General features: G+C 38.5%; 1 protein-coding gene across 5 annotated transcripts; it reads left to right on the top strand.

Moving 5' to 3' along the window:
- Positions 1-3,134: 3,134 nt before the first annotated feature.
- USP8 (ubiquitin specific peptidase 8) lies at positions 3,135-26,066 on the top strand. 5 transcript variants are annotated; one of them, XM_075159981.1, is made up of 20 exons: positions 3,135-3,375; positions 8,967-9,137; positions 9,817-9,961; positions 10,454-10,539; positions 13,152-13,296; positions 13,929-13,986; positions 14,746-14,890; positions 15,174-15,336; positions 16,567-16,711; positions 16,920-17,140; positions 18,278-18,874; positions 20,167-20,256; positions 20,874-20,954; positions 21,351-21,613; positions 22,177-22,389; positions 22,914-23,124; positions 23,461-23,697; positions 24,229-24,371; positions 24,744-24,876; positions 25,112-26,066. In XM_075159981.1, exons 2-20 carry the CDS (start codon positions 9,034-9,036, stop codon positions 25,295-25,297), a joined length of 3,366 nt encoding a protein of 1,121 aa, XP_075016082.1. In that variant the 5' UTR covers positions 3,135-3,375; positions 8,967-9,033; the 3' UTR covers positions 25,298-26,066. The 5 variants fall into 5 exon arrangements, with proteins under 5 accessions (XP_075016082.1, XP_075016081.1, XP_075016083.1 ...); XM_075159980.1 differs by having other exon boundaries at positions 3,223-3,375; positions 14,731-14,890; XM_075159982.1 differs by lacking the exon at positions 20,167-20,256 and having other exon boundaries at positions 3,223-3,375; positions 14,731-14,890.
- The last annotated feature ends 257 nt before the right edge of the window (positions 26,067-26,323 follow it).

Genomic DNA, 26,323 nt, shown 5'->3' on the forward strand with positions numbered 1-26,323 from the left:
CCGCGCGCCGGCCTTCTTGGAGCTCCTGTTTGCCACAGAGCGGCGGGGGTTGCTCTTCCCGCCTTATGGCTGCTGGGGCTCCGGTTGTGCTCCCAGGCGAGGGTGCCCTGTCCGAGCAGGGACTTTACTGCCTTGCCTCCCCTCGGCAGGGCTTTAGCTATGCTTTGGGATCATAGAGATAGGATGCGATATGGATGACAACTGCAAAATGATCCTAAGCCCTTGCTGCTCTGTCAGAGAGCTCTGGCCTTCAGTCCCAAACTGGCATTGAACCTGACATCCCAGCCCGTGAAATGTTTCTCCTGGTTTTGTTTCAACAGTGCAAAATGGTCATGCTCACATTCTCCCCAAAGCTGTTCTGAGTCACAAATCTTGTGATACCACCGTAAAGCATAGATCCCACAATCTACGTCCTTCAGAAGAAGATACCAATCACAAAATTCCACTCTGTTATTTTGGAGATCATAATATTCTTAATCAGAGGAATGCTTGTAACAACATTGTTTATAGATCCATTCTCTTTTGCCCTTGACTTACCTAACACAGCTTTGGAGAAAATGCAAATAATCAGATTCCAAAGAGCAAACATCACCTGGCAAATATCACAGAACTGAATCTGGAGTCACTGCTGAAATAGACCCGTTCAGTCCAGGAGAGAAAACTGCATTTCCCACGCGCGGCGGCAGAACAGCCCTCCTGAGCGCGGTGGCGTGGCTTACGCCATGCTGGCTGACAGGTCTCTCTCCAGGTCGTGCAGTATTTTTTATTTGAGTTAGGCTGCAGGGAGGAATTCTCCATATGCTTTTTAGAAAGCCGGTTAATCCTTCTTTGTATGTTGTCACCTGGCTCAGGGACCTGTTGAGTTATTTTACTAGGAGTGATCAGCCAGAAGGCGGCACTAGAGAACAAGTCCAGACACCTCCCGGGGCTGTCACTTGTCACCAGGGTATAGAAACCTTAAATCCAGCCTTCATCACATCTCTTTTGCACTGTTGGTAAGTGTTCTGTGTCTCTCAACAAGCATTTAGCTTGCCATATTACGGGTTTTCATTTACACAGTAGCAGTAGATACAGAAAACGTTATGATGTCGTCGCAGGCATGCGCCAAGGAGCAGGAATGCCTTGTGACATTAGCTGCAGTGCTATGGAAAAGCAAAACGTTCTGTATTATTGAAAATCTTTTATAAAGGTGAAGAATGTAGTCTGTGTGTAGTCCATTAGCACTGTCTATGAGTTTTCATTATTATGGTCACAACTTCCATCTTTAAAATAATCCTGTCTAATGTTGGGGTTTTTGACAGAATCCACTAAAAGCACATTTAAGAGAGAGAAATTTGATGTCCGGTGTAGGCAAGTCAAAGCACATTTCACATCTGTAAAGTACCTGGTTTCTTTTCCTTTATTTTACCCTGCTTTGTAAGATAGTAATTTATAGTTTTTATTAACTAAATAATTAATACATTCTATTAAAAAGCACACTAATTTCTACTGTTTAAAATTCTTTATTTATTCAATACTGCTACACAGTAACATGTGCTGATAGGAAAGTGTGTTTTAACCTAAGGCAACACCACAGCATGTTCTAGCGCAATCAACATATTAGCATGTTTTAACAAGTTCTTGAATATGGTAAAGCTAATTGTACAGGCAAGTCCTCCCCAACACCTTTCTATATATGGTTGGGGTTTGCCCATACAAGTAAGACCAAAAGATTTTATGACACAATTTCTTCATATAAGAGAAACAGCAAAAGGGACACTCATGAGTCCAGTTTGGAGAGCAGCTAGTATGATACTCAACATTAATTTGCACACTTAGATCCCAAGCCTTGACATCAGTGGACTTACTCCTTTCATCGTGTCATAACTTCTTGGTATGACCCATCTCGGCTAAAACAAATGGAGCAGTTCTGAAAAAGGCACTTACAATAGCATTGCGTTATTAATATTATTCAGTTCAGTTTAATGTTGTTAGAGTATATCAACTTACTTCAGAGTATACTTTTAGAGTATATCAACTCTCTGATTGCACAATATAGAAGACTTAGAGCTGCACTCGTTTCTCCCAGAATCTTTTACGTCCGATCACTTGTATGCACTGCCAGTTAGAGATGGAGGAGATTGTTTGAGCCTTTCATCTACCCAATACCAACCAACGTTACTGTCCCACTATGTACTGTGATACAATTAAGCCCTCTGGACAATGAATCAGTAGTATTTTGGAAGGCTACATGAAGACATTTCTCATTTTGGCTTCATGATCTCCGTTTTTCCCAAAGTGGCCGAGGGAAACTGCTCCGGTTCACAAGACTTTCCATTGGCAAAATGGAGCAGTAGGTTAAAGTATCTTAATTGAATCCCCCACCTTGACACAGTTAGGGGACAAACTGTGACTGTGGCAGGACAGAGCATCTTTCCGTCTGTGCAAGATCTCGATGGCATGACCTGCCTCACCGACTGACTGGGAACAGGCTCAGCACCACCCTCTCCCCTCCCTTCTCCCATGTTTTAAATCCCAGTATGACTATACCGGCATGTCGGCGCGTGCCTGCCATCCCTGAGGTACAGTGCTTGTAGTAACACCACAAGCTACACAGAAAACACAGCCATCAACAAAAAATGAGATCTGAACTTACAATGTCCCCAGTCAATGCAGTTTTCTCTAGGGGAAAAAAAAGGGTATTTTTGTAAGGGGAGGTGTCTCGCCTTCCCACACCAGATTTCACAGTGCATCAGAAGGGCCCGTTTAACACCCATAAAAGCGCTGGATGTCCCACAAGATGTGACAGACCGCAGAGCCCGCTTTTAGTGGCTTGGCCTCGGTAACACAAAGCACCCGGAAACGAAGCGAGGCGCCAGGCCAGGCGGGGCGCCAGGCCCACAGGAGGCTGGCCAGGCAGGGCAGGGCGGCCCGGCCCTGCGGAGCGCCCGGGTGGCAGCCGCGGCGGGACGGGGCTGTGGGTAGCCCCACGCTCCCCGTCAGCCTTCTCTAGGGCTGGCCCTGGGCAGCCAGCGCGGGTGGCGTTGATTTGGGGTGACCTCCCCCTCACACCACGCCCAGAGCCACCCCCGGCTCTGAGGGAGCTCCACGGCGGGAAGGGGGTCCCCGCCCGCCCCGGCCGCGCCCCACAGGGCCCGCAGGACAGCAGCTGGGCGCCAGGCTCCCGCCGCGTCCCCTCGCGGCCTGAGCCCGGCCCCGCGGCCCGGATAGGGCCGCGGAGAGTCCCCGCCCCCGCGGGGGAGCGGAGGCCCGGGAGGGAGGAACACCGCCGAGTTCCGCCTCAGCAGCCATGGCCGCCTAGCGTCTTCTCGGCAGCCGCGCTCGGACATGGGCCTGCCCCAGGCCGGCGGGCTGAGGCAGCGAGTCCCCGCGGCGGTAAGTACGCAGCCGGGCCCGTCGCGCTGGCCGGAGGCGTCGCCCGGGCCGCCGGCGGAGCGAGGCCTGCAGGGCAGGCGGGCTCGCCTCACGCCCTCCTCCGGCCGCGGCGGGGGGGGGGCGGGCGCCCTTGGAGGGGAGCCACGGGCCGGCCCCGCAGTGCAGGGGGGGAAGGCGGCCCTCAGGGGGCTGCGGAGGGCGGGGGGACCCCGGCTGGGCTGCGCGGAGGGGAATCGGGCCCGGTCCGGCGGGCAGCCCTCCGCCCCGGTGCCGGCGGTGTGACCTTGGGCAGCCCGCAGTCCCCCCCAGCCGCAGCCCGGCTGGGGTGACGCGTGAGCGGGGTCGGGGGAAGCCGCCCCGGAGCCCGAGAGCGGCCGGAGGAAGATGGCACGGGAGCAGCGCTTCCCAGAGTGCACTCCTCCGGCCGGAGCGGGCGAGGCGGCGAGCTGCGGTGTCATGGAGACTGCCACAGCCCCGGCCGTGCCCGCGGCGGCGGGGTCCCGGGCCCGCACCCGGGCGCCCCGGGGGTTTTAACCGCCCAGTTAAAAACTTGGAGTTTTCAGCCTCTCTGCCTCCCCGGCTTCTTATCACCTATACTGGTTGCGTACACTTTGCAGATTTTCATTTATCTCAATAAGAAGTGAAGCTATTTGTGTTCTCGCTTAGACTGAATAACTTTACACTTCCTGTATAGAATCCAACTTTTTTTTTTTAAGCATCTTAAAAAAACGCTTAAGATGCTTAAAAAAAACTTTGCAGTGTCTTCCCTCCCCATCAGTATCAGTTAAACTGTTGGATGAGTAAACTGTCAGAAAAGATTTTCTCACTGCGTGAAAAGAGTGGTTCCCAAGCTTGGCGGCACAGGTAGTTTCAACATGGTATGTGGCCAGAGACAGACCTGCAATTTGTTACTGCCATGATGACTGGTGGTACGCAGCAAGATGATGAAAGTTTGGGTACTCTGTGTGAGCATAATGGCCTTGCTATAAGAAGCCCCAATGTTTATAATAATCAGCCTATGCACATTAAGTTACAGGACCAAGGCCTGTAGTATTAACGGTACCGGAGCCTGAAAGAAAACTGGAGGGCTCACAGAGATAAATATGCTGGTTGACTCTATAGTTCAGTCATGTTAAAACACTGTATCTTTAGATTAATACTGATAATCTTAACAAAACCAATTCTTGTGTACAGAGTACAGACAGTAAAACTTAATTCCAAGAGAATTGAGGAACTTAGTGCTTGTGAGAAACCTGTTTCTCATTTGCTCAAGTCTTAGAGACAAAAAATAAGTAGGTGAATAATACTTTCTTACATACCTGAATTGGTGATGCACAGTACTTAGCATGTCAATTTATTTCAGACTGTGTTATGCTGCTTGCAATATAACTGCTTCTGTGCGTTGTTCTTGCTATGGTCATTCCACTTAAAGCTTACTCATATCCTTACTAAAACAGGCATGATAATTAGATGTTGAAAGACCTGTTACCAACAGGTATGTTTCCCTGTCAGTGTAAAACTATCCATTCTAAGTATTTTAAATACCCATAAATATCCAAGCATGACTTCCCGTATAGTTTTGGGATATTGGCCTGGTTTTCAGTACTCTTAAGTATGAAAAAGGAGACTGAGATAATATTTCAGCTGGCGGCAGAACAGATCCACAGTTTTGAGTTTGATCTTAATTTTTAAGAAAAAAATTGACAAACATTAAATTGTTTCCTCTTCCTTACGGGGTTGACTAATAGTAGATTTAGCTATTACAGCTTCTTCAATCCCTTGTATTTATGGTTTTATGATCCAGTTCTCTTTTCTTGCTGGGAAGGAAGATCTCTCTCTTCCTTAGAGATGTATGAAAGGTCCACATATGTAATTGGAAGGGTTCATCGATGCCTCAGTGTTGCCATTGTATTGAAATAGTGATTATAAGTGTGGAGGGAAATGGAATGCTTGGCAAAAGTGAGCGTAATCTAGTCAATACAGCCTGGGGCAGCAAGGATAAAACGAATGTGATTCTGATAAGAAAGTGAAGTTCATTGCAGCTCCTCTAGTGGAAACAAATACAGACCTCGTACAGAACTTGCAGTAGCTGGTCTATCTCCATGTATTTCACTGCTCTATGTTAACTACTCCTGAACATCTTTGTTTGTGCAACTTGTTTTGCTGGAGGAACCATTGAGACCAAGTCAGTTAGGAATCATATATCTGCAAAAATTTAGGTTCAAAATCAGCTGGTTATATTTATATATGAAGGAGCTGATTTGGATTCTGAAATCAGTGTCTTTCCAAAGCCTGCTAAGAGAAGGAAAAAGAACCTCCTTGATTTGAGTATAAGGGAAAAATCAAGTTATAAGCACATCTTAAAATTTAGTAGAAGCTTAAGGAGTTTTAAGGGTTCTTCTGAGCCAAGTATCTGAGCAGTCGACTGGCAACTAGTGGTCAGCCTGTAGGTTATAGTTAGGGGACTTTTGCTGCATAAAACTGAAAATGGTCATTATAGTTCCATAGTTAAAGGTCTGTATAGAAGAATGAAGTAGAAACTGCAACTGAAATCTCATCTTAACTTATTACATATGTAATTCTGTTAAAGAGGCTGTTGGGAATTTGATTTTTTTTTTTTAATTATTTTTTTAGAAAATGTTATTCCTAATCCAGTCTTACTCATTTTACTGCAGCATATTGTATGAATTATGGTGCTGTGGGAGGTCAAAGAGTAATCATTCATCAGATGCTGTGGTTGGTAGCTCATGTTTTGAAAAAAAGATACATAAATTTCTTCAGATCAGGAAATAAAAGTAAGTTCAGTATTGAACTTGTCTGGCAATTTAAAGACCTGCAGTTATAACTTACTAACCATAGCAGAAGAACATGGAAAGCCAATTTTTGTTCTGGGCCACAACTCAGATTTGGCATTTATCCACTGGTTTTACATTTGTATAGATGAGGTTCCAGAAGAATGCCCGTATCAAGGTGTGTCAGCAACACTTGAGAATTTAGTAGCATCTTTTGCTTTCCATTAAATGGTTCATCTTCCACATAATCTTGTTTTTTTTCCTCATATGCACACAGACACAGTAATGTTATATTCATATCTTTTTCGGACGACGTATTTAGTTACAGTGTTCTGTCAGAACACAACCAAATGCTGCCACTTAAGATTAAGAAAATACTGGTTACGTAACAGAGCAAACATTGAAGATATATTTGGAAAGGACTTAGCTTCAAAGAAAAAGTCTATTTAGAGTTCCAAGGGAAAAAAAAAAAGCCAGGTAAAGACATGCTCTGAAGGTAGGATTAGACAAGCAATGCTAAAATCTTAATAAGAGTGAAGCCTTTCTTTGTAATTCTATGAGGTTGTAAGAAGTATGTCTTTGTTCTAGGCAAAATAGCTTTTAGATTGGAAAGATCTGTTACTTTGGGGCAGGGGATATGTCTGTGTTTTGTTTCTACTGAATGGAATTCTTCTAATGAGTTTTCTGCCTTATTTTCAGTACCTAAATATCTCCCTGAAGATTAAAGTTGAACATAAAACACCTTATATGGGGAAGACAGTGTTTTAAGACGAGTGGGGTATGGGATGTATTATTAATTTTATATATTAAAATTAGTATTTGAGGACTTCATTATTTACTTCCTAGAATTATCTGAAAATCAGTCTCCTAAGGAAGGATTTTTGACAAGTTTATCAACTTTGAAAAGTTGCTATGTAATGGGAAAATTACAGAGTGCAGCATCTGTGTTTAAGCAGTAAGTTACCTAGCCAGATATTGTTTAGTCTGACCTTGCCAGACCTTAAACCAAAGAATTATCATTAGACATGTATCTTATTTTTGCATTTATTTCCAACATGAACTTATTAAAGGTTTGGGTTAACTTAGTGTCTTTATTTGATAACCAGTTCCTAGACCAAGAACACTTAACCTAGTGATACTTTATGTTCAGTGGTACTTCAAAGAATAACTATGTGCTAGGGGAAGGGATCATGTTCCCATCTCAGCTTCTCATTCTTGGCTGCACACGCCGACTGCTCTCCTTGCACAAGGTGTGTAGCCATTCTGCCTCTTCAGCAAGCTGAATTGACTCAGTAAGAGGTTGGACAAGTACCACACCAGCATGAGAAAGAGGGAGGGAAAGCAGGACCATCTCATTTGGTGGCAGTCAGTTACAGATCAATTCTGTTCTGTGAAACTTCACTCTGAGGTCACTGGCTGATGGTTTTTTGGACACACTTGTCATGCTGATGACCACGTTGAGGGTGGAAGGGAAATGCCTTGCCTTCATCTCGTTAAAGGCCATGTGGGTTTTCACTACTAGGAAATAATTTATTTGTTGGGATCATTTGAGCATCTTTCTTCTAATTAGTTCCTCTTAATTTCTTTGATATTGCTAGCGCCTTAATGTCTCGCTGCTTGAGAGGGAGCTCTGCCAACCTCCCCTGCCAACCCCAAGGGCTAAAATAGCTTATCATGTATTAAATTCAAAGATTTTTAGTTAGACTATCTGTATGAGGCTTAATGGACTGCTCTATGCAGAATGTTACATGAGATGATGCAATAGTTACTTCTGGTCAAACTGCTTAACTTTTTCATGGCTACCTGGAGAGCACTTCCAAATGAAAGCAGAAGGACAATGATACCTAGGAGTTTAAGACCTACAGTATGTCCAAGAAGTTTCAAGTCGACTTCAACAGTAGCAACCTTCCTTTTCTCAGCTTGTCTGTTACCAAGACATTAGAAGTCACATTTCCATGGGTCTAATGTGTATTTGCAGAGGTTTGTGCTAAGGTAGTGACAAAATAATTATCCATTACTAATTTCAGAGTACAGAGAAGTCAGCTAATTTTTCATAATATACTTACTGCTGTTATAGTTGAATAAGTTTGCTGGATATGATGATATTGAGCATTCTTAAGTCAGCATTCTTTTCTTATTATTTTCTTATTCTTCTGTTAGCAACGTATTGCTAACATTCTTGAGAAATTTCCTAGAGTGGCTTCAAATAATTGTATCACTTTGGGAGGGTTAATTTATACTGTTAACTGTTCAGCCACTCTGTTTGCATCAGTAATACTTAGAATTGATACAAGAGGACCCTTATGGGATTGCAGTTTAAGCAGCTACATGATTCTTCTAACTTCTGGCAAAGAAGTTTTCTTTTACTTCTGGAAATATTTTTTTCCTTTTATTCTTGTATTACAAATAATTGCCCAGAATAAGTGACAAATTTTTTCTTTTTGCTTTAAATATATGTATCTTTCTATGTAAGTAATTCTGTTTTAATAGCAGTAATATAGATTAATATCAAAGACGTAGGTGTATTGATAAATACTGATGCTATAGTATTATAATAACATTTTGCCAGATTGTAGTGGACCAGATCAGGTCCTAGAGCTCCAACTCACTACCTACAATTAAATTACATTTAGAATTTTTCATTATAGCTTAGTCTTTAACTGTATAAGTTCCAGATTGTTTTATACTAGTGCTAATTCACATAAAGTGAGATAGATTAGGTGATAACCCCATACAGGTAACTCTAACTGTATTAAAAGTCACTGGAATATAATTTTTTTTTTCCTCCCCAACCCCCAGGAAAATATTGATAGAGGCTTCTAAGAAGCTGTACCATCCTAGAAGGGACATAAGTAACAACATTAACATGCCTGCTGTTGCATCTGTACCTAAGGAGCTGTATCTCTGTACTTCATTGAAAGATCTCAACAAGAAGACAGAAATAAAACCTGAAAAGACGAGTACAAAGAGGTATATATATTTTAATTTATTTTGGATTAATACTAGAAGTATTAGTGCGACTTGGCTGAGCAGGTTCCAGAAAACTATGTTCTGGATCTAAATTTCCTCAGTTATTTCTGTTAGATATAAGATCTTTGATAGTCTTATGTATAGATCTCTGAACTATCATATCAGGTGTGCTTACTGCCTACAGAAAGTAACTTCACATACTGCCAAAACATGACTTGGACAGAGCATGATGCCCATGAAGATTTCGTACTTTGAGAAGAGGCTACATAAATGCAAATTCTTAAAAATGATAAGAAGTTTAGCTGATGTGTGAATAGAAAATATTCCGCCTCTAGCATTTTTAGACAATCAACAATTTCATTTTGTCATACTGTGAATTAGTTTTTCCTCAAAAAAAATGTTATTTTTAGAAGGGAAAGTACTTTTTTCCATATCTCAGTATGCTGTTTAATTATGCAAGATTCTAAATAAGGCAAGTAAATAAACTAGGAAAGAGAAACATTATTTGGAGGAACATGATTGTAATTCATATTTAATGAAAGCCTTATATTAAGATGGTAAAATCAAACTCTTAATATATGGGCAGAGGCTGTGAACACTTAAAATGGCATCTTGTAATGAAAAGGCATTTGGAGACAAGTCAACGATCACATGCTTTACTCCTCTTCTTTGATTTCAGTTATGTGCAGAGTGCCCTTAAGATTTTCAAGGCAGCGGAGGAAAGCAGATTGGACCGAGATGAAGAAAAAGCTTACATCCTATATATGAAATATGTGACTGTTTATAACTTTATTAAAAAGAGACCTGATTTTAAGCAGCAACAGGTATAAAAGTTTTCTGACTGACCTCTTCTGCATTGGTAGAAGTATTAGAAGTACAGAGAATTACACTAATGCACATTCAAAGGATTACACTGGTATAAGTAAACTGTCTCACTTATGATGATTTTTTTCCTTTCCTATTTTTGGCAAGTCTATTGTTAATTGCTTTTACAGTTTGCTTTTAATACACATAAGGTATATAAATTGTCAGATCTGTGAATATTTTTTCAGGGAAAGGTATTCCTGTCATCTTTCCCATTCAGACTTTTTTTGGTGCAGTTGTCTTGCCTAGCCTTTATTTATTAGTGCTATAGAACAATTATATTTATAAACTCATGTTTGAGAGGAAAATATTTTGATTCAAAACCGTTGCTTTTGTTGGCATTAATATCATTATAATACCAATTCTCTGTACATTAGCAGCTCTTAATATGCACGGAAGTAGGCATTATTAAGCTGTACTATTAATATTTGGGGTGATGCTTGTAATTTTAGGATTATTTTCATTCAATTCTTGGACCTACAAATTTAAAAAAAGCTATTGAAGAAGCTGAAAGACTCTCAGACAGCCTTAAACTCAGGTATGTAAATAGATAAGATATTGTTCATTATACCTGAAGCCTGTTTGTGTGCAATTGCAGGTTTTCATGCTATTTAGTAGTAAGGGGTTGCACTTGAGTAGACGTTAGATACCCGAAACTCCTGAGAGCTTAAATTGTTTATCCACAAAAGTCTGTTATTAGAGATAATTTTTATCATCACATACTCCAATAACTTGCCACTGTATACATTGTCTCTTAATTCTTGGTAACTATGATTTGTTGATATTGTATCCTATTTTTGTTTAATGACTAATAAAAAGAAACCACAAGGTATAAACTATATATACACTAGAGATGATCAAGAGCCATTTCCTCCTTACCCTTTTCATCATAAGGTCATCTGAAACCAAATATACTGACGAATGTTCCTAATATTTACGTATGTTAAAAAGTCCTCCTACTGTGGATTTACTTTACAGTAGCAAAACACATTTTTGATTCTTTAGCTAGCTGCTACACCTTTTCTCTGCCTCTGCCATGTGCAGACATGTATATGGAAATGTACGGTTTTGCCAGTATGTAACTGAGCTGATGCTAATGGGCTTTTGGGTAGCTCATGTACAACTGTCAAGTTACATGTCTTTGTGCCGTAAGCCACGAAATTGTGTTGGTAAGAAGTTGTAAGGTAGAATCCATCTTTAGGTGATATTTAGCACTGTATGTCTTGCTTCGAGCCTTACCTGCTTCTTGCATTCTTAGGGACAACCTTTCTCGCCCTTTTAACTCTTTCCCTTCAGCTAGGCACATTTCCCTTCACCCATCCCCCTGCCCCCAGTATTATTGTGAAAGCGCTTAATCCATAACGTTAATCTAGGTGAACAAGGCAATAAGAGTGTAATACACGTATATGAAAAGAGACTTTCCAAAGATGTCTCATGATACTATGCATGAAACAATCTTTAGGTTTTTCTTATTTTTAGTTAAGAGTCTTACAATTCAACAGAGCTACAAATTCACTGTAAGAGTAAACATGGATAGAATTATAGAAAACCAATTTACTTAGAGACTTATTATTTAGTAACTTGTGGCTTTTTATAAAAGGAACAGAGTTTTGAAAGTTGATACAGTAACTTTCAACTACTCTGGGCAAAATGTATATATATTTAAAGGGAATACAAATGAAACATGACTTCTGTTTAACTACAGAAGTGGTTTCAGGGAAATTATTTGTATAATTTCTTCTCCAGGCAGTAGGCCAGCAAATAGTTTAAATGTTAATTGTTAACTAAAAGTGGAGCTGCTGAAACATCATCTGTATAGGAGTGGGAATTACCTACATGAATGACCTACTACGTGCTTCAAAGGCGTAAATGGGAAATTGATGGGTAAATATTCCATATTGACTGAATTAAATTAAAATCTGAAGTATGCTTTAGTGCTGTTAACTCCAAATGAGAACAAATGCTCTGTTCTAACTTATTATGTCTTTGCCAAATCAAGAAGCCTGTTTAAAAAATAAAATTACAGGCTTGCAGCCTCCTTCCTATTAGTGGCCAATTAGTGGAGTAGACTTTGAGGCAGAATTTGATTTAATGATCTGGTTTATTAACACAGTACTCCTGATATGAAATACAGCTGTATTGTTGTTGTAATTTAATCCTGATTAGGCAATATCTGATTAAAATGAGCAATTACTAATACAGTTCAGTGTTCATGTTTCAATGCTTGGTTCAGTCATCAAAATTCTTAGTTCAAAACATTCTGGGTTTTTTTGTGGATCACTAGTAACCCTTAAGCTTTTCAATTATATTAAATATAATAGAATGCTATTTAACAGTGATGTAACTATACAAACCTGCAGTTGGTCACCTAAAAGCTGTAGTTTGCAGGCCACTGGTTTACAATATTGTGATTGTCCGTACAATGGCAAAAGTCTGGGAGGTTAATTTTGAAATCTAAGGCTTTATGAAAAGGACAGCTGTATGCAAGACCTAGGTCCACCAAAGCTCTCAAGTATACATGATTCTTGCATTGACTTCACTGGTTTGAAGTGTTTGAAACAAACAGCAGGGACAGAGGTGAGGACATAACAGTATTATCAAGTCAGCTTACATCCTGAAGGTGACTGCTACCGTATAGGTAGTTCTGATCTGACTTCTCAGAAAAAGGAAATTTAGATAACTGAGCTAACTTATTCCTAACTGTTATTGTTAGCTCTGTTGCAAAACCAAATAAAATAGCTAGGATGATTGTTATAATATATTGAAGTTTACCTTTAAGTCACCAATACTTACTCTTCCCTCTACAAAATGAAAGACCTATTACATTTAGTGACACCATAGCTAAGCATGACCCCAGGTTTAGAGACAAAAATTAGTTAGCCTTAAGAGCAGTGGCTATGAAATAGGACCCAAAAGTGGATTTAAGAATAAGAAAACCAACCCAAGAGTGGGAGAAACAATATCATGCAGTCATGGAGGAAAATGGGGTTTGTTGGAAATACAAAGATTGACAATACTTTAACTTTTTTTTCCCAATGCTTTTTCCTCTTGAAGTCTTGATGATTCTGTTGTTAATGATCCAAGGCTAGCCAATAATGCAATATTGAAGAGGAAAAAAAAAAAAGGCTTTTTTTTTCTTTTCTTTAATAGATACGAGGAAGCTGAAGTTCGGAAAAAACTTGAAGAGAGGGACAGACAAGAGCTGCAGAAAAAGCAAGAACCAAAAGATGATGGAAAGGGTTCAGCCAAAAACTCCTCAGAAAGTGCTGTGGATTCCAAAGGAAAAAGCCAGAGGGTAGCTGAAGATGTTTACAAACTCTCTAATTCAGTCTAAACGTATAGTTTTAATCTAGCATTTGATCTCTACTAGTAGGTATTTCCAGTTCAGAATCATGTTTTTTTAAAGTTAGTTTACACTCCCCATAACCCTTCTTTGACATTTCTTTGGAAGATGTTGAGTCCTACTAACCTCCAAGTCTTGCATAAGATAGACTAGGTTTTTTGTAAAGTCAAATACTATTTTATAATAGAAATAGCTAGTGTAAGAAACCCAAGGTGATGGTAATAAGCTGATGTTATGGATTACATGTCTCCTCTTTAGGAGAGAGCTGACTTTCCAGTAATAGTGTAGAAAGAAACTCGTTTCTCCGCAAATACTTTACAAATTTCATCTAGCAGATGATGCTGTCCTAGGTTGTATTGCCTTTTTAACTGGTTTCTGTCTAGGTAGGGCAGCAACCTTGGTATCTTTTTAGTACATCTGTCAACACATCTTTAGAAGAAGCTTCCTTTTTCTAGGTTTCTTCCTGTGGCTTCCAGTCTGACTAATTTCCTTCAAGCTCTATGAAAGTCAGTGTCTGTTGGCCACCTTTGTTCTGAGTATTAGATATTAAACTAACTTTTTTTTTTTCCCCCCTTACAACACAGGTTAATGGTGAGAGGAAGCATTCACTGGAAAGAAAGGATCAGTCTGACAGTCTGAGTGGTAAGAGATGCAATGTTCACACAGATGTGAAAAAGGTCTCCAGAACTCCAAATATCTATGTACCTATCACTTAAGCAATTGCAGTCGTTTTAAGGAGTTATTTCACAGTCAGAGTATTTTGATTAAATTCTAGTATCCTGCATTTCAGTAACAGTGACTTAGTAATTAAGCTCTGTATTGCAGCCTTCATCACTTCTCTTGAACTTAGAAAGCTGTACTTAGTTTTTCAACAGTTTAATAACTAAAGCTGAACTAGCCCTAGAGTAGTCAAAGTAGAAAAAAAAATGTCTCCTCAACTGATAAGAAAAAGCCTAGGCAAGGCTGAAATGTGTCAGCTTTCTCAGTTAAATAAGAAACTTTCCTTTCCCCTCCCAACCTTCTGGTTTTTGTTCCTGTAATAAATATGTAACAAATATGTGAAAACGTTCTGTAGAGTTCTTAAGAGGAACATCTGCAGTATGTAGTTTACAAATGCTTGCCTATATAGCTTGATTTCAATGAGACTACACAAAGTTAAAACTAGTTTATCATTGAAGTGTTCAGTATTGTCTAATTCAGCAGATCAGGTGCTAATCACTACAGTAGTAGGAACAAAAAGGGCCAATATGTTTATTTTACAGTGTCTCACCTCCATGACTTTGTGGGACTTTTCTGTTCTGTTTCATCTGTTTGCAGTCTTGATTGCACCAGTCAGATGTGGTCATAGCTATCTCCATTTATAATGTAGCTTTTTGCAGCTAATAGCTTCTGTATTTCAAGGAGCGGTCACAGCTGAGAAACTGTTTGCAATGATGTCGGACAAAAATATTGAATTGATTATAATGGATGCTCGAAGATTGAAGGATTATCAAGAATCCTGTATTCCAAGATCTATCAGTGTCCCGGAGGAAGCTATCAGTCCTGGGTATGAAATAACACTAAATGATAGTGAAATATTTAATTTTATAAATTTACAAAATTGACTGAAAAAAAGATTATATGCTTTTAAAGTTTGTACACTTAGTTTCGGAGTCCCTGATACATACAAGTGGGTGAGACATATCTGGACAGCTCTGTTCTTGTATGTACAGACTTCAAGCCAGAGTGTATTTATTTTATCCAAGCACATAAAAATAATATGGATTATATATTGTTGGACAAAATGTTACTTGTACATTTGTCTTTAAATGCATGTTAATACATTTCAGAGTTACTGCAAATTGGATTGAAGCTAGACTCCCAGAGGATTCTAGAGAACCATGGAAGAGGAGAGGACACTTTGATTATGTTATACTGCTAGACTGGTCTAGTTCTGTTGAAGACTTAAAGCTAGGAACAACTCTTCAGAGCCTGAAAGATGCGCTTTTTAAGGTTGGCAAGTTTTATGTTTTATATTAATTCATCTCAATAAATAAGAAGGGCTTAAAGCACCTATAATTACAAAGTATATGGAAGACTTAATGACACCTTAGGCAAACGTCTTGGTTCGGTTTTCAGAGACTGTTTATTTTGATAGAATTGTAGTCTGAAGATTCACATTCCCATGCTCGTGCTCTAGTAGAGGACAGTACAATTTATTAAATAGGTAAACAGCAGAATGACACAATTCCCCTCCTCAACAACTAGCTCATAAACTTAAGAGTTCTTGGCTGACAGAGTTATTTGGGAAAGTACTTAGTACTGTCTGCCAGAAACATTGTCACCCTCTGTCCTGTATTAGCAACTGTAATTCCTTATTCATGGGAACTGGCTGGCCACCTGCATAGGCAGGCCAAAGAAGGCTAGCTTCTTTGCGGTCCTATCAACCAGGCACTTTCCAGAGTGAAGGAGTTTTGTTGAAGGAGGTGCCAGAAATATTTTGATCATGATTAACTTTTGTGCAGTATTGAAAATAACTGTTAGTAGTTATAAACATGAATTTAAATTTGAGCTTCATCAGTGCAAGGAGCTTATGGACTCAGAATTAAGCAGATGCTCAAAATTTTCAAGTCAGAATTCTGGCTACGGCTGTGTTGTCCCTTGTGAAAGACTGCAAATCTTTCTGTTACCTAAGCATTCAAGACTGGGGTTCAGATATAGTTCAGGCTGTTCTCCCTGTTTATTGCTTTACAGAATATTCTCTAAACCTCTGTGCCTTGTTCATATTCTAATACTGAGGACCTCAGGAGGAGGCCAGTCTGGAGCCTGAACCCTCAAGGGTTTTTTAGAAAGTTAACATTACGCTTTCTAAAGCCAACGCCCCTAATCACTCAGTAAACTTATCAGATAAGAAACTGAAGCAAATATTATAATAAAAATATTTTTCTGCATGGAGGATCTTTACCTGTAGTAGTAGTAAGTGGTTCTTTCTGTATTGGAAATATTAAGACGCTGTTGTAGGTAGAGCCCTGAACCTCACTGTGTTGGGCATTCTCCAAACACAAAGAGGATCCCTGTTCCCCAAAGGGTTTTTGCAGCCTGTTTAATTCTTACTTAAAAATCTCAGAAATAACCTGTCTCTTAATGTAATGACTAGACACAGAAATTTCAACAACACTGTTAAGATGCAAAAGCTTCTTTTCTATTTTTAAATCATTTAATTTCAAACTTTTTTTCTTATAGTGGGAAAGCAAAACTATACTGCAGAATGAACCTTTAGTTCTAGAAGGAGGTTATGAAAACTGGCTCCTTTGTTTTCCCCAGTACACAACAAATGCTAAAGTAACTCCACCCCAGCATAGCAGGAGTGAAGCAGTGACTGTTTCTTGTAAGTATAAAGGATGACTTCCCCCCCTCCTCCCCAAGTGTTTATAATTACTGGATATATCTTTAATTCATTCAAATATGTTTGGGATAGCCTTGTGGTGGGGTAGATCTCATATCTAAATTTTGGGGTCTAGTGGAACGTGGGGGTTATTTTGCTTTAGTGTTTTTAAGAGGTCTCTCATGCTTCCCTCCTCTCTCCCCTCCTAAAGTGGATTTTACATATCCATCTCTGGAAGAGCCAGCTCCTGTTCCACCTGTTGTTGCTATAAAGCCATCTGCAACAGAAGTGATTGAAAATGAAGAAACGGGAGATAATTTGGAAGAAAGACTAAAATCACTTAATAGACCAAACGTACAGGATGCTGCTGTTCCAAAATCTGACAGTTCATTTGTAGTTAATCCAGCATCGATTACAAGAAGTATCCCTGAGGTAAGCTGTGTTTCTTTTTTTCAGAGTTAGTATATGGTTAATCTGCTGGAGACCCACCACGTGCAGAAGCCTAAATCCACAAAGAAACGTACTCAGTATTTGTTTAAGGCTTATATGCAAGTGTGTTGGTACAGAGACTATTGGTGGTCTGTGAAGCCATTGTAACTAATCTACAGAACTTCATGAAACTGAATATACTTAACATAATTGCAGAGCTTTTCATGAATATTTTGATATGAGCACCTGAGAAATTGAAGGTTAACAATTGATCATTAATTCAGAAAGTCTGTAAGCAAACTTTTCTACTCAAAACATACATGTGATGAAATATAGGGAGGGCCGTTAGGCTGTGGCTTACCTTGGCTATTCCAAAGGTCTGCTTTCCAGCAACTGTATCTTCCTTCAAATAATAAAACATTTAGGTGGCTTCTCACTTCTGGCCCAGAGTGGAAAGTACAGGGATTTGTTTCTTCCTTTTATAGGGATAAAACTTTCTAAAGACACCTTTGTGGAGTCCTTGCACTGAAATAACATTTTCCTTAGGAGACAAGGCTAAAGTCAAACTCTTCACTTTCACCCTTCTAGATACTGCTTTTAATACAGATTTCAGCCAAGGGACCCTAAACTGTAAAAAAGACCTTATTTCTGTTCTTCCCCGAACTAGACTAGCTTTTATTTCTTCAGAACTTCTACTTCAGCACTAAAACCAACTGGCTCTTCTAGGTCTGAGCATAAGCCATGCTTAAATACCTCTTCCCATCAAGCAGATCTGCCTTAATCACGTGCTCTGTCACATGATTGAGAGCACCAAGCCCAGGTTAGGCTGCCTGATTGCCCCAAAATGTTCACCTGTGAAAGCTTGAAAATAAAGAGTTGTAGTAATCAGCGCTTAATGCTGTCCTTATGGTTCTGTAGGGCTTGTTGATTCTTATCTCACATCTGGAAGTTAAGTGAATACCTACTTTACTAATAAGCAATTTGAATTACCAGATTTAATGAAATTGAAAGTTCACTATCTCTCTGGCAGAAGTCAACTTTATATCATCTTTATTCTCTTATAAATCTCATTTAGAAAAAGCTTAGCTAACAGAGCAGTAATAGCTGTAGTGAATTGTTGTTCTACACTTTGTGTTACAGATTGATCGTACTAAAAAGCCTTCACTAAAAATCCCTGATGATAACAGGCCAAAATCTGAAAGTACAGTCAGTGACAGCCAGCCTGTTGAGAATGGACGAATAGTTCCAGACCGGTCCACAAAGCCATTACGTGATGCAAAGGGCTTTCTGACAGAAGAAGAAAAAAGTCGTGTACATGCAGAAACTGCCGCCCTGTTAGAGAAAAATAAACGAGAAAAAGAACTTCGTGAAAGGCAACAAGAAGAACAGAAAGAGAGGCTCAAGCGAGAAAAGGAAGAACAAGAACAAAAAGCAAAAGAACAACAGAAAGAAAAGGAACACAAAGAAAAGCTACAGCAATCTAAAGAGGACAGAGAACAGAAGGACAGGGATGAACAAATAAAAAGAGAACAGGAGGAAAAGGAACAAGAAAGAGCACGCAAAGAAGCAATGGAAGCAAAAAAGCAAAATAAAAATGAACTAGAAAGCATTGGTGCAAAAAGGATTGAGATTGACAAAATATCTATAGAAGAAAGAGAAAAGGGAACTCGAACACCAGAAATGCAGAGGCGGGCACTGGGTGATGCATCTCAGACCTTTGTGACTGTTTCAGGCAAGGTTAGTGAAAAAGAGAAAATGATCACCAAATGTGGAGTAATTATTCAGGATGATTTGGGAGTGCATACTCTAGTATCAATCTAGAAATTTTAAATACATCATTGGATTTTTATTTAGGCCATTTTTACATAAATGTGGATGAGAAAGTTAAAACCAAGACACAAATAGTTAGATTTTTTTTTTGCAAGACAGCCTCGATTCTTGCTTGTAGGTGGGCAGCATGGAAATCCCCATAGGATAATAAAACTTCCCACTGACATGGAGCTAGAAGGAATGGTTGATAGGCTGCAATCCTCTGTTTCAAAAATAGAGGCATGGTGACATTTTATCTCTTGTACCAGCCCAGTACTGTATATTATACTGTTGTAACACATGCTAGGGACAGAATTGTATTATCATAACAAACTCTCTAGAGCCCCCAGCTACATAAACACTAATATAACAGGATTTTGTTGACTGGCATAGGAAACAAAGCAATACCGCAACCTAGTATTTTTGCTGAGAACAGTCCAGTTCCCACTCTTTGTGGGGGGGAAGGGGGTCACAGTTCCTTCTTTCCTCAGATTCTTGAAAAAAATTGCAGAATTTCTGAGAGTGTAAAAATCATCTGATCATGAAACAGGAGCCATTTGTGAAGCTGAGTTAATAACAGAACAGATGTCTTTAAAACCATTTCTCAAGAACATGTTTGAGAATATTTTTCTCTCCCTTTGCAACTGCAGTTGTTATCTGACCAAACTTTGATGCTTGTGTAATGCAGACGCACAAGGAAGCCAAAGTAAATCTTCCTGGGCAACCTTAGCAGAGTCGTTCTTGAGCTTTTGTTTGACTGACAGAGCAACTTCATATAATCCCAAAATGACTGCCCATGATAAAATTCATAATGTTGGCTTCACAGTTTGCCTTTTTCTTGGAGAGGCTTTTTCACAGTGAGAAGTAAAAGGGGGAAAAAGTCTTTCATTTAAAACAAATTGTAAAACCCACTGCTTTTAGGGGGGCAAAGTAGTGTAGGTGGAACTTCTGCACTTTATTTCTGAGCTCTTGAAACTACATAACAGAATGTCTTATGTAATACAACATTCAGCTACAAAGGCTATTCCAGTGAATTCCTGTAGTGCAGGCTAGGAGGAATAAACATGGTGTTGGTACCTGCTGTAACCGCTTCTTTGTGGCACGTGCATTTAACAACCAAAAAAGAAAATAGAACTGCTTTTTCCCTATTTTGCTTTATCAGCATTCTTTACTGACATTCCAGATGAAAATTGAAAGCCTTCTCTCAAAATCTTTTACAGCAAACTGGGGTTAAAGGACAACCAGACAGTGGAGCTCAAAAGCCAGGACCCCTTAGAGAGGATTCTGAACAAGATACTGAAAGACTTAAAGTAAATACAATGTGTTGTATGTAGCCAAAACGAATCAAGTGCAGCTGCTTTATGATTATTATATTATGTTAAATTTCCACCTCATTTCAATTTTTAAAGTTGTCATCTTAAGAAAAGACTATGCCATGTTTACAGCTGTTTGTTTGCTTTTTTCATTCGTCATATTCATCTGAAAAAAATACTTGAAGCTTTCACTAGAAATCTTCATATGTTTCTGATGGCACTAACAAGCATTCCACACTTGTTCATCATCTCATGCATACTCCTTTGCACACCGCTTTGAAAGGGAGAAAAGATCATCCATACGTGTTTAACAGAAGCACATATTCCTAATAAAATAGCTTCTTTAGGGAAAAAAATTGAGTATTCAGACTTTTGTGAGACTGAACTGTCCTTTTTTTCTGGAGCATGTCAACAAGTCGGTTTTGTTTAGATTGAGTGATACAAAATAGTAGTACTATATTACCATTACAATAAATTGTATTTCCAGCTATAATCAAGGATTTCTTATTGAACTGTTTTGCATTAAATCATGTAACTATATAGGGAAAGTCACAGGCAGCTTGCTGCTCTGCATAAGTAACTATATGTATCTTAAATTTCCATTTATTTATTAGTCTCAGCGGGAGCCATTAATGAGAGCACGAAGTGAAGAAATGGGAAGGATAATACCAGGACTGCCTGCAGGTTGGGCAAAGGTAACTTCCTATTCTGATCTTACAACTAAGTTGCCTTGTGCAGTTTTGTAATGCATTTCTATTGTGTCTTATTTCTAAGTTAGATAATTTGATTATTTGTCCCCCCTCCCCTTCAACTTCCACACAGTTATTTTCTGAATTTTAACGTTATTTGTAATGAAACTAGGAGAGCTCATCTGCTGTTTCTGGTGCTAAGCAGTTGCTGTTTAATATGCATTTTGGTGAAAGTAGTGTCTTCCAGTAAATTTAATCCATTAGGTGTTGAGGCCAATCACAACTGTTAATGCCTCAATGTTTGAAAAACTCATGCACTGTTCTTACAGTAGTTTAAAAATAGGTAAGTAAGTTAATGATGGATTTTTACTTGATTTTGAAACAATTTTTTTTTTCCTCAAGTTTCTGGATCCAATCACTGGAACCTTTCGTTACTATCACTCGCCAACAAATACTGTTCATATGTATCCACCAGAAATGGCTCCTTCATCCACTCCTCCATCAACCCCTCCAACTCATAAACCCAAGCCACAGGTGACTGTTGAACGAGAAAGAGAACACTCCAAACTGAAGCGCTCCTACTCTTCCCCAGATATAACCCAAGCCATTCAGGAGGAAGAGAAGAAAAGAATTCCTGTAACTCCTGCAGTCAATCGTGACAATAAGTACGTTCAATAAGTTATACCACAACTCATGCAATATGATAGCATATAGGACTTTCTTTGTGTTTAACCAACTGAAATTAATTAATATTTCTAAGTAGGTTTGAAAGGATAGACTTAAATTTCATTGCTAAAACTTCAATGTATAGGGCAGTTATCTTTTGAGAATTAATGTAATTGTTATGTATTAACATGAATTTCAGAGGCCACAGTGTAATTGGACAATAGCTGCTTTATAAGTAGTGATATTTGTGTTAACATATTAAATGCCTGTCTTCTGACAGCTTGTGAAATGCGGAGTTTTCAGTTTTTAAACTGAGTTAAATCAACAGCTAGTTCATCTGTGAATTTAAAAAAAAAACCAAACAACTGATGGAGCCTGTAACTCAGCCTCATTATAGGCCAGTGTATATTGCATTGACTGGTCTTGAATACCTTAAATGATGGCATTTGGTGACATCTTGTGCCAGGATATTTCATTCCCTGTGAGGGAGGGCAGTTCTGTTGGCTTATGTGCACAGCCTTGTCAAGTCTGAGACTCCTAAAAAATAATTTCTTCCTTACAGACCAGTCTGCTACACTAAAGCAGAAATTTCAAGACTCTCTGCATCACAAATTCGGAATCTTAATCCTGTGTTTGGGGGATCGGGACCAGCTCTTACAGGACTTCGTAATTTAGGGAACACTTGCTATATGAATTCCATATTACAGTGTCTGTGCAACGCTCCTCACCTGGCTGATTATTTTAACAGAAACTTGTATCAAGATGATATTAACAGGTAACAATCTCTTATTCTCATCCTTTAATTTATAATTGAAGGAAAAAATCTGCCTTTACAATTGTTAATTGAAAACAATCTCTTAGTGGGGTTAAGGTGGAGTTTTGTTTGTGTTTTTTAAGTAGGAGACAAATGCTAACTTCTAAGTGTCTTGACATTTTCAAAATTCATGTGTGTGACAAAATAGGTTTTACTGGATAGTCTTAATGAAATTGTGCTTATCACATTCATAAACATAAGTGTACTAGAGTCTCCTAGAACCAAACAGAATATTTAAGTAGCAGTTTACAAAACAAGCTGGAAACAGCTGTACCTTCCGTCAGCCCAGCCTTGAATATGGAACCAAATTACAGTGCCAAAGTAGACAAAAATTTTAACTCAAGTCTAACAGCCAGTTATTCTTGGTCTAAAGAAATTACTTTGAAATCGGGATAACGTCTTCAATTAATAATTTTTTTTTTTAATATTATTATTATTTGAATGGCTCACTATTTTTTTTTTTTTTGGTCCGTTTAATTGTATAGGTCAAATTTCCTGGGGCATAAAGGTGAAGTTGCTGAAGAGTTTGGTGTAATAATGAAAGCTTTATGGACAGGACAATATAAATATATCAGTCCAAAAGACTTTAAAATTACAATTGGGAAGATTAATGACCAATTTGCAGGATATAGCCAACAGGACTCCCAAGAATTGCTTCTCTTTCTAATGGATGGCTTGCATGAAGACCTAAATAAAGTAAGCAATACACTTGTAACAAATTACACCTCTGTCAGATGATCAAGAGAAATAAATTTTAAAAAGATGCTCTTATTTCATAGGAAGATTATGTTACTGGAACCTTGTATAGAAGGAAATGCTAGTATTCAGAATTAAAGTAGGAATTTATTTTGAAACAGTGTAAAGTACTGAAGGGAGTAATGGAAGAAGCCTAACTAGATAAGAAATGGATGGCTACACTGACATGTTTAAATATTCTTGCAAATATTCAATAGTATGCTTGCCTATAGATGAGACTTCGTATTTTTATATATGTTAATATATGGCTATGGTATTTAAACTTCTGTTATCCAGGCTGACAACAGGAAAAGATACAAGGAAGAAAACAATGATCATCTTGATGACTTCAGAGCAGCAGAACTAGCCTGGCACAAACACAAACAGCTCAATGAATCCATTATTGTGGCACTCTTTCAAGGCCAGTTCAAATCTACAGTGCAGTGTCTTACATGTCACAAGAAGTCCCGGACGTTTGAGGCTTTCATGTATTTGTCGTTACCGCTTGCATCCACTAGTAAATGTACGCTGCAGGTACGCTGGCACTGGAGAGAAGCAGTTCTTGAAGTAAAAACATTTCTCTGTGACTTCATTATGATGTTGCTTCTGCTCAGCCTCTTGTTGAAGCAGTTGGTCAATATTTCAGCTTAATTTACATTAACGTGAAACATGAACAGATCTGAGTCTTCATTATTTTTCAGTTCTTCTAAAGTTTAAAAAAACCAGGTCATTCCTTAAGAGTTTCAAAATACAAGCAGGATAGAAATATTTAAGCTGCAGTAGCAGAAAAGACATGTATAGTATTTGTTTTTGTAGGTCATAGTATCAATATTTTGTGTTTTTAAACAAAATATTGTAGGTGTATTTTAAAGGACTTGCAGCTAATTAATATACAAAGTGAAAATTACTTCCACACACAGGGACTTAACTCACTCTTCCTCATCTTTGTGAAACATAGCATGCAGATAATTGATGCAGGTTAATAACCAAATAGGAAACAAACACTTTTACTACGCTTTCATAAACACCTGCCCTTCACAATCTGTGTTTGTATTTTTTTATTAGGAATGCCTTAGATTGTTCTCCAAAGAGGAAAAGCTCACTGATAACAATAGATTTTACTGTAGCCATTGCAAAACTCGGAGGGATTCTTTGAAAAAAATAGAAATTTGGAAATTACCACCTGTTCTTCTTGTGCACTTGAAACGGTAAGAGAAACTGTGATCAGTGAAAATTAATTAGGATGAAGTGACCAGGCTTTGATGGAGATTAATTGTTGCAGTGCAATAGCTAACCATTTTTAATTAGAGAAAGTTCCGGATGTATTTCCAGTTGTAATGTTGCAAGAATTTTGTTTTCATCTGATGCCTCTTTTATTAGGCTGTAGTTCATGAAGCACTTTTACAAGTAATCTCTTCATTTATGCTAAGAAAAACATGTGCAAGCATTAACAGAATTGGGCATCAAATGCTTTAGTTGAGATCATGTCCTGGTTAAAAACAGGGAAGACAAACATGCTTAATATTCTTAAATAGCTTGTGACAACCTTTAACTTCTAATGATGCTTTTTAATTCTCCAGATTTTCCTATGATGGAAGATGGAAGCAAAAGCTTCAAACTTCTGTAGATTTCCCATTGGAAACTCTTGACCTTTCACAGTATGTTATTGGTCCAAAGAATAACTTGAAGAGATACAATCTGTTTTCAGTATCAGTAAGTAACTGTGTCACATTTCAAAAGTTCAGATTTTTTTTCAGTGCCAAGACTTGGGTTAGCCTGAGTGATTCATCTAGGTTTCCAGGCTGCCTACCTGGTTGCAGATTAAGTTGTATTCTAAAAAGAATGATTGATATTTAGTAAAAATCTCACATTCTAGTTTATTTCCCTAACCAGGGAAGAAATGGCAGCTTTCGAGGCCATTAATTCTTCTCTTTTCTTACGTTTACAGAATCATTATGGCGGGTTGGATGGAGGGCACTATACAGCCTACTGCAAAAATGCTTCAAAACAACGCTGGTTTAAGTTTGACGACCATGAAGTGTCCGAGATCTCAGCATCGTCTGTGAAATCGTCAGCTGCATATATTCTCTTTTACACTTCTTATGAACAGCGAGCAGTGGATATGGCCACATAAAGTAGTGTGGGTTAAGAAAACTGGTTTTCTTTTTATAAGAGCAAAGTAGGTATGGGAATGCATATAAATATGCAAAACTATGACAAACGTAGTCACTTACAGATATGGGGATGGTTGCAGCAGCTTTTCTGCAAGCAAGCTCTTTCTGGTCAGTACTAGTGCTTAAAAATCAGAAGACTTTAATAATGCTTGTGGTAATACTGCCATCTGTGAAACCATTTAAAAAGCATACTTGCATTACCATTTATTTAAAAAACAACTATATTTTTAGTCTGCTCCAAAATTAAATTCTAGCTTAGTCATCTGAAATCTATTAACAAGTAGTTTAAAATGTCTTAAAATCCCAAGGCATATCTTGATTTTTATTTTTTTCTTTCACTGTTATGGCCTTTTCACATTTCTAACCTTAAGCTTGATTCTACTGTGAATACTCTAGAATGATGTAAACAGTTAGGAATGTAAGTGTACATATTGATTGCATACTTGCACATCAGAACTATGTATATAATAAAATGTTGTCCTTTTTGTGAGAATCTCTAAAACTCAGAGGATTGCGTTTATTTGCCAGCTCTAATTAATTGCAACACTACTTAATAAAAAAGCAGAGCTGTATTTTTTTTTCTGTTAGCTTTTGTCAATATTTGTGCACTTCAGAGTTATTCTAAACGACAAGATTTTCCTTTTTAATTTTTTAATATAAATTTTCATGTACACATGCATTAAAAACCTTAATGAAGAAATGATTTAAAAATATATCCTGTTAAATGTATGTTTGGTTTGGTGTTTTCATTCTCGACTAGTTGTGTAATGGTCAGGATTCTACACAATGACAGTCTGAATCATATTCACACAGTTTAGAGGTTCTTCAGATGAAGAAAAACCTGCTTTGTGTAGAACTGATTAGTTTAGAAGCTATTTTAGTTGCATCTTGTGCATTTCCCTGCTCTGGATTTGGGTTGGTTTTCCCTCTCTGATTAGGTTGGCATTCAAAAATCTCAAATCCTACATTCTGAGCTTTTATCTGTC

The sequence above is a fragment of the Calonectris borealis genome, chromosome 11, assembly GCF_964195595.1.
Source record: "Calonectris borealis chromosome 11, bCalBor7.hap1.2, whole genome shotgun sequence".
NCBI lineage: Eukaryota > Metazoa > Chordata > Aves > Procellariiformes > Procellariidae > Calonectris > Calonectris borealis.

What these genes read in the sequence shown, in the direction of transcription:
- USP8 (XM_075159980.1), top strand. Translation starts at nt 9,034, where the DNA reads ATGCCTGCTGTTGCATCTGTACCTAAGGAGCTGTATCTCTGTACTTCA. An exon ending in TGAAAGATGCGCTTTTTAAG is followed by an intron (nt 15,337 to 16,566) that starts GTTGGCAAGTTT and finishes TTTTTCTTATAG; the next exon opens with TGGGAAAGCAAAACTATACT. An exon ending in TGCCTGCAGGTTGGGCAAAG is followed by an intron (nt 20,955 to 21,350) that starts GTAACTTCCTAT and finishes TTTTTCCTCAAG; the next exon opens with TTTCTGGATCCAATCACTGG.